The sequence below is a fragment of the Dermacentor silvarum genome, chromosome 5 (assembly GCF_013339745.2).
Source record: "Dermacentor silvarum isolate Dsil-2018 chromosome 5, BIME_Dsil_1.4, whole genome shotgun sequence".
NCBI classification, from domain to species: Eukaryota; Metazoa; Arthropoda; class Arachnida; order Ixodida; family Ixodidae; genus Dermacentor; species Dermacentor silvarum.
This window is the reverse complement of record NC_051158.1, coordinates 43,283,047-43,291,300: the sequence shown is the minus strand read 5'-3', so window position 1 is coordinate 43,291,300 and position 8,254 is coordinate 43,283,047. Positions and strand designations below refer to the sequence as shown.

The 8,254-nt window shown below is 49.7% G+C and overlaps 2 protein-coding genes across 2 annotated transcripts; both read left to right on the top strand.

The window, feature by feature from the left end:
* Window positions 1-251: 251 nt before the first annotated feature.
* Window positions 252-1,982, top strand: LOC125945681 (uncharacterized; the record flags this gene model as incomplete). Its single annotated transcript, XM_049667915.1, has 1 exon — window positions 252-1,982. A coding segment is annotated over exon 1 (1,698 nt), but the record flags the coding sequence as incomplete, so codon positions are not given.
* Window positions 1,983-2,035: 53 nt separating this feature from the next.
* LOC125945349 (uncharacterized) lies at window positions 2,036-3,360 on the top strand. The gene is made up of 2 exons (XM_049667113.1): window positions 2,036-2,143; window positions 3,054-3,360. Exons 1-2 carry the CDS (start codon window positions 2,046-2,048, stop codon window positions 3,346-3,348), a joined length of 393 nt encoding a protein of 130 aa, XP_049523070.1. The 5' UTR covers window positions 2,036-2,045; the 3' UTR covers window positions 3,349-3,360.
* Window positions 3,361-8,254: the final 4,894 nt, after the last annotated feature.

Sequence of the window (8,254 nt, the reverse complement as noted above, 5' to 3'; positions counted from 1 at the left end):
TGCGTACGCGAGACGGTGAGAGATAGAATGCTTGACGTCACATTCAAACACTTGCTCCCAACAGCCTTTGCGGATGTGGCTCGGATTGGCGGCTTAGACAATACGGACGGCGAAGAAAAAGCTCCGAGGGAACGAGTAACTAATGCTTGACTATAAAAATATGAACTAATAGTACAGCCTAAATTTCATGCGTCAAGACATTTAAGCGCGGTCACTTTTGGAAAAGCTACCCATCTGTTCTTGCAGGTCCAGTGGCAAGCGGTGAAGCCCCAAGGAAGTTCCCCATGACGACTGGTCGGGCAGACTCGTTGAATGTGTTCGACGTCGGCTTGGCAGACATCGAAGGAATAAAGGGCTTCTTCTCGGGCGAAGCTGTTGACCACGCGTCACCTTGCACTGCGACAAAAGATAGAGCGTGTCAAATCGTTCGACACCTCACAGTGTGGAACGAAGTGCTTTCCCAGGCCAAGCTCGAACTGAAAGAAAGCCCGCTAACGCGCACCGGGATGACCGTAGTGAGCATTGACTGCCCGTACATTAGGGACCACTCGCTGGACACACTGCACCGGGTTGCCACGCTGCTGCACTGCCTCGTCAAGAAGCATCACTGCGTGACGCATCTGGACATCACGATGGGCAGGCTCAACTTGTACGACGAGCTCCTGTGCGACGCCCTTCGGGGCAACCAGTTCATCGAGACACTCAAGTTGCGAGACTCGCTCAAATGGGGCCTCAGTCCCCACCGTAACTTCTGCGACGTCATCCCGACCCTGCGAAACTTGAAGCACTTTGAGTGCACCAGTGAGGCTGAGTGCCGGCAGTCGTTTTTGGACGCGGTGACGTCTCTTCTGCTTACGACGAGGTCGCTCACGTCTCTCCATGTGCCTAATTTACAGATGAAACGCCGGCAAGCAAAGGCGTTCTTGACTGCGATCACGACATGCTCATCACTGAGAGAACTCTCGTTTAACTTTTCAGCCATGGCCTGCGTTCCCGAAGATATTTGTGCCACTTTCGCGGAGTACCTGAAGAGTTCGACAGCCTTAACCACGCTAAACATTGTGGGGCAGGCCTTCATCTACCCCACCTCTAGACAGTTGATCGTGCGAGGACTCGTGGAAAACAGGACCATCACCAGACTATACGTCAGGACGGCGTTCGTATTGGTGGAGTATATCGAAGCCCTAACTACAATTTTTGCAAGGAATACGACCATTCGGAGCATTCACATTGATTCACATCTTTACGACAATGGTTCTCTCGTGGGTGCTCTCATTTGCGATGGCTTCTTGACGGCTTTCAAGGAGAATGAGACGCTGCAAGAAGTTACACTGCCCTTCACTATGTTGAGACCGCAGAAGTGGGCTCTGTTCTTCAGAGCGCTTTCGACGAAGCACACTCTAAAACATGTGATCATAGAAGGGGGCGCCACGGACGCCGTCACCCTGCAGGAAGTCTGCAAGGCCCTTCGAGAAAGTGGCGCAGAGGAGAAGGTTGTGTTTCGACCACAGTTGGGAGTTTCCTGCTATCGGTACGCTTTTCATTTCCTCAGGTACCATTGTTTCCGCGACGTCATCGCCTCGCAGGCTGATGGCGGAAGCGATGCTCCGCCACTTGGCAGGCTTCTGCACCAACTGTGTTCGCTGAACCACGTGACATCGTTGACTGTGAAAATTGACCCTGGCACTCACAGAGAGAACCTGTCCTTCGCTCTCACAGACTATGTTGGAACAACCACCACGCTAAAGATACTCCGACTGATTTCGGCGTCTGTCGACCACCCGACGAATGAAGCTGACCTAGCTTGGACGGCCGTGATTGAGTCATTTTCAAGGAACAGCAGCTTAGCAGAGCTGTGCGTGAGCGCCACTTCCATGTCTAAGGATGACTCTGAGCACTTGGCTGATGTCGTCAAACATAGCAAAAACATACGAAGGTTCTCCGTTTCCGTCCAGAAGGGCTGGCACGTGACGGCGTTCGTGAGTCGTTTGTCCGAAGGCATTTCTGGAAACTACAGCCTGCTCAGAGTCGAATTTCCTGGCTATATGAACGAGGACTCGTTTGCCGTCTGGGAGACGGTGCGAAGAAACTCCCGCCTGGTGGCCAATGCTTCGAAATTCCTCGCAGGAGCTAATCTTGATAAGTAAGCACCCGTATTTGGATAGTCGCACCAGTGGCGCACCGACGGGGGGGGGGGGGATTCGGGGGTTATAGCCCCCCCCCCCCCCCTGAGGCCGAGTTAATCCCCTTCCCCTTTTGTGTAACCCCTTTTCATACGCATTTGAGTGCGGCAACTAAATGTAAAACGCGCAATCGTCTGCACACTCGCAAAAAGCGCATTTTTTGACAATTTCCCGTGAAGAAATCGAAATTAGTGCTGTTTAGATGGTATTGGCAAACTGTCAACCCCCCCCCCCCCCCCCCTGGCAGAGATCCTGGGTGCGCTACTGAGTCGCACCTGTAGCACTTCGCGGGAAATGCTCGCAAGAGTCCTTTTGTCGGGAAGAATAACGTGTGCTCTTATTGGTTTCTTGGATTTTTATTTATTTTAGAGCTGCCTGTTATTACTGTCATTGAAATGTCCGAAAAGAGCCCGCCGTTCTTATTGTGACTGCTAATTGGCTTATCCACTGTCGTTTATGCATTCGCGCATAGCCGACGGAGCAGTTGCTTAGAAACAAACGTGGACAACCTCGTGCGACTTAGCCCTAACGAAGTCGCGACTTCCTCCTCGAGTCGGCCATAGGGAATTGAGGTATCGTCAGCAAGTGCTCAGGAAGTAATGCGTTCGCCCAATTATGAAACAAACCCCTCAATGTATCTACTAGATGAGTGACATTTTTTCAAATTTTTAAATGTTTTGTCTTATGGTTAGCACGGCATTTCATTATGACCCAACAATTGCCTTCGTGACTGCAACGGCTCGACCATGATATAATGCATGATTTCAATGCTGCTGTTGTGTAAACACCTATCGTGGTGAAATATTTTCTTGCGATCGGTGACTTTGATTATATTTAAAAGCGTCCCGACACGTCTCGCATTATTGACAGGCCCATAGCGGCGGCGCTGGATCGTGTGTCGCGGCACCCTGCTCTGCTGGAGGAACTTGCCGAAGTCCAGGCCATCAGCGAGGACGAGGCCGCGGCTGCTCTCAGAGACGAAGTGAGGTCCTTCGATGGCATGCACGAGTTCATGCGACTCGCAGGAGTCGTGAAGGAAGCAGTCACGTGTCATCACCGGGAAGACGGTTGCAAGCAGCTCGACGACCTCAACGACCACTGCTGGATCACGATCCGGCGCTTCCTCGCGCTAGGTGACGTGGTGGACGTTGATGCGCCAAGTTAGAGCCGAATCGTGTGTGACGTACACGTGATTCTGTCGCTCGTCATAATTTATCTCAGGCCGACGCTATCTGTCCAGATAGACATTCGAGAAAAAAAAAGAAGAAAAAAGAAATCGCACATGCTGCACGTGTTCGTCGTTAATTGCTGGAGCCATCCACTGCGAAAGGCCATAACCCAAAAAAAGATTCCGAAAGAGAAATTTATGAAAGGAATTTTACAAAGCACATGAGTATGCGCTATGGTTGATCTGGTGCGGCTACTTAGGCAAATTTTGTGACGCGGTCTGATAGCTAGTGCACCAGGACGGGCCTTGTTCACTTATATATAACGCCGCGTGAGTCGTAAATGAAGTTGCGCTGCCTAGAAGACGCGCGTAGTTCACAACCAATAAACGCACAGGTTGTGTGACTCCGGAGTTGAGTGTACAATCAACGTATAAAAGGCACACCTACGTATCACTAAAATCGGTGCTTCAGCTGTATACATTAAATGTGGCGGTGCGAAAACTCAACGGGGCATATTAATGTGCCACTGCCACAGGCAGCGTTGAAGAGCGATCCCGGTGCTAACAATGTAGATAACCCCGACGCCGACGCGAATGCTGGGAAAAAAATCGCTGCAATTAGACACAAGGCGAACGTCAGTGCATACAGTTTCTTGCTGCAACATTCTGATGGCATTTAATTGAAATTCATTTCTGAAATGGCACAATAGGGAAGAAAGACATGGGCAGAATCTTCTTTCTTGGGTTTTACGTGCCAAAACCAGTTCTGTGTTGTGGAGTCGAGGGCTCCGGAATAATTTTGACCACCCGGGGTTCTTTAACGTGCACTACAAAGCAAGCACATAAGCGTTTTTGCATTTCGCCTCCATCGAAATGCGGCCGCCGCGGCCGGGGATTCGAGCCCGCGATCTCGTGCTCAGCAGCGCAACGCCTTAGCTGACTGAGCTACCCCGGCGGGTACATGGGCAGAATCTATCAGTGCAGGGCGCTTACTTACCAAGCAATATTTTATTGCGATAGCAATTATATGGACACTCAAAAGCAGATTTCTGCCGTCGGCGTCGCCGTCGTCGTCGCCGTCGTCGTCGCTGTCGTCGTCGCCGTCGTCGTCGCCGTCGCCGTGAGGTTCCGTATGACGTCAATATAGATAAAATCGTCGCCGCGCGCCGAACGCTCTATGTGCGAGTGAAAGGGCGCGAGGGGCGCGCGCTTTCACGGGGAGTGAACGCACGGCGGAGAACAAACGCGCGGTCTGCGCCGTGCTCCCTGAAGGGCTGCAGAAGTAGGCGTCTCTTTCCTCCTTTACAATCACCATATATGTAGAGCAAACGCGCCTTCTTCCGACGCGCGAGAGGCCGTGGGGGAGGGGGGGAGGGAAGGGAGGCGACGTTTAGCTGCGGCACCAAGTGTCTATTTATATCACAGGCTCCGGCAACAGTCACCAATGCCGCACGCATTTTGAGCGAACGCGGGCAAAACGCCGATGGCGTCGACAACAGTTCTGCGTGTTGCCTGTGCTGCTGCATGTCCAAGTTTATACAGCTGATAAAGTTAATATCATTACTCCGTATAGCTCTCTACAAATTTGCTATCGCAATTGATGCTTCGCCTTTCAGGTGAAACTGCGACAACTTTTTTAATAAATACAGCGAACGGGAAATACTCAGTGTCTACGTTGCTACTTTCGTGGCACTAGACATTTCCGAAGCCTGTGACAGCGTATAGAGCACGGGATTTTATTGGCTGTTACGGAACCTTGTTTCCAAGTTATTTTGTAATTTGGTTGTGCGTGTTTTTTTTTTATGAGTGGGACGTTTACTGCTCTTTGAATGATTTTGCTTCGGGCATACAGAGGCAATCGCGTGGTGTTCCTCAAGCAGTTCTCACGGCGCCGTTGTTCAATATCCGCCTAGAAAATGGGAGGCGGGCAGACACGGACACAAGAACAGTGAAACGAAAGATATGCTACTTAGTTTTATCCCACGTCAAGACGTACAGAGGTATGCACACGCAGATATTGCTTTCTACGCATCAGACAGGGATATTCACTCCCTCTGTTATGGACTACAAAACTACCTGTATGCCATAGGAACCTGGTTAAGTAATATATTCGCCTCTCTCTTAAAGTTAGAAAGTGCTTGATACTATAGTATGTTTTTAATAATACACACACCAGGCACATTTCTGCCGTCGGCGTCACCGTGAAATTCCGTATAAAGTCTACGGGCGATAAAGTCGTCGCCTCGCGCCGTATGCTCTATGTGCGAGTGAAAGCGTGCGAGGGTGAGCAGGCGATCGCACCTCAATCTAGCGCACGCAAGGGCGAGAAACGGGAAGGAAGCGCGCCGTCTTCCAGTCGCGCCCAAAGCTCCGGAGGGAAAGTAGGGAGGGGGTGGGGGGAGGGGAGGAGGGTGGGGGCGCCTTCAACGCCGCGCGCGCGTTCGGCCGCTGTATTTTGAAATTAACGAGAGCAGCATTCCGGGAAAGTTGGTAATCCATTACTGAAGTATTATTGCGCAACAAAAAGACATAGACGGGAGAGAAGAACACACACACCAAGCGCAATTCCGGGCGCTTGGTGTGCTTTGTGTGCGTGTTCTTCTCTCCCGTCCATGTCTTTTAGTTGCGCAATAATACTTCAGTGTTTTGAAAGTCGTCAGCGGCGAATACAGAGTCCGCCCTGCGCTGTGTTTTCGCGGCTTTGTTCGCGTTCATGCGAGCGCCAGCACGAAGGGCAGTTCGCTCGCTGCTGCTGCTGCTGCCGCGTTTCCTCGTTCCAGCGTTTTGACACTGAGTTTCCGCGGTTGTCGAGTGAGATATGTTCAGGTTTGCTTGTGCGCGCGCGACACCGTGCTTGTCAATTTAGTTAGTACGCTTATGGTTACAAGTTTATTCAACCGACAAAACTGCTCTCCTTACTTTGTGTAGCTGTCCATTTATTTGCTATACCAATCGAAGCTTCGCCTTCGGGCGAAACTGCGGCTTTTTTCTTTTTTACTTCCATGGTGCAACATTACAGTCCAATGCTGTTATTATTGCGCGTGTATGGCGGGATCCAACACAACCGTATGCCATGTATCATGCATTGGGTGCACGTTAAAGAACCACCGGCGGTCAAAAATTATTCGGGCATTTCTTTGTACAGTGTACCTCATAATCATTTCCTGGTTTTGCCACAAAAAAAGAACAACAATATTTAAACAACCGTATGCTACTCCGCGCCCGTCATTCTTATCGAATTCTGATAGTCGAATGATTTTCCACGCATGCATGCATCTGCAAAAAAAGGCGTTGGTATCTCTAATGTAACGTATAATTCAAATTGGCTCGCAATTTCGGAGAAGCGCCAACCTGTCTTCATAAATGCTGCAATGCTGATTACTAAGGCCCAAGCACGCCAAGGATCCAGTTTTTCAGGACCATATCTACGGATGTGGATGTATTACATGGGCACGTTCATAAAACAAAGCTGCGACATTTGGCTGTTAGGACATAAATAAGGCGGAAATTCAAGCTGAGATATGAAACTTACGACGTTGTAGGTGCCGGTGTAGATACCGTCTGAATTTAGGATTAAATAGTTATCAGACTAAGGGAGTGCGCGCTTCATACCTCACAGTCTTGTTTGGAAAGCTCAAACGTCCTTGTGCCGGTGTCGCCTGCCGAGTCGGAATGAAATGTTTCGCACCCGCCGCGGTGACTTAGCGGATATATTGTTGCGCTGCTGTGTATTGCTGTGTATATTGTTGCGCTGCCGCTTTTAAAGGGGGGGGGGGGGATGCAGTAACGCAATGGGGGCACGTTAAGGATCCCCTGGTGGTCAAAATTATTCCGGTGTCCCCCAACACAGCGTGCTTCATAATAAAATCATGGTTTTGGCACGTGAAGGCCCAGGATTCACATAAATGTTTGCTGCCAGTTACGGTACGAGTGTGATTAGCACGGATATAGTCGGAAATTAACCACATTACATTATACCCGTGGAAATGGTGCACCGCCGTCGATAGATAGACATGTTGACGCAAAGCCGCCGTAAGGCACATTTTTGGGCAATAGAGCGAGTTAACTTGGGCTAAATAGTGATTGTGTGATCGATTCAAGGGTATCTGGAAGGCGGCTTCGGCTGCGCGTACCAGAAGCGAGAATTAGCCGCTACAGTAGGTGAACTTGGTGCTACGGTCATAATTTGCACTATAAAGTCGAGGATTAGGCACACTGCACCATTGAACCACCTGGCCTTCTGGTCAAAAAAAGAAAGCGTCAACCAAATGTCGACGCAAGAGAAGACAAGGTAGGCCGAATTGCGCCCGGAATACGATACGAAAAAGATACAAAATGAGCTATACAAAATAATTTACAAACAGAAACAAAATAATTTGAAGCACCACGTCGACCTTGTGTTCTTTAGCGTCGACACTTGGTTCACCCTCCTTTTTTTTTATGTGACACGAGCTTAGACGCTAGTCCTTAGAACATTTATGCTCTAAATAAGAATGTGCGAAATTCCTTTGCACGAGAAGTGTGTGCACGTAGTCCGTGTATAATTCATAACCTGAATATTGGACAGTGTGTGTACAGTTCAGTGTGCTTTATAATAGTCACCTGGCCTCGGTACCTTCTCCCTTTCACTGTCTCTCCCCTTTATACAGTGGTGAGCAGTTTTATAGGGTCTGGAGACAAACTCTTCAAGCCGATGCTTTCTCCTTTGGCTTCATTAAATGCTTTTCCTACACTTTGCCTTTTCAGTTGCAGCGCCAGCGGGTGGCAATCACGCCATGCCGCGGGCACTGGGCCATAGAGGTTAGAAAACGAAACTCAGCAGGGAGTATGACGTCAGGTAGTCAGCGTTCGCAAAACAGCCTCGTATAAAGCCATTTGCTTCATAATTTTAGCAGCCTAATGC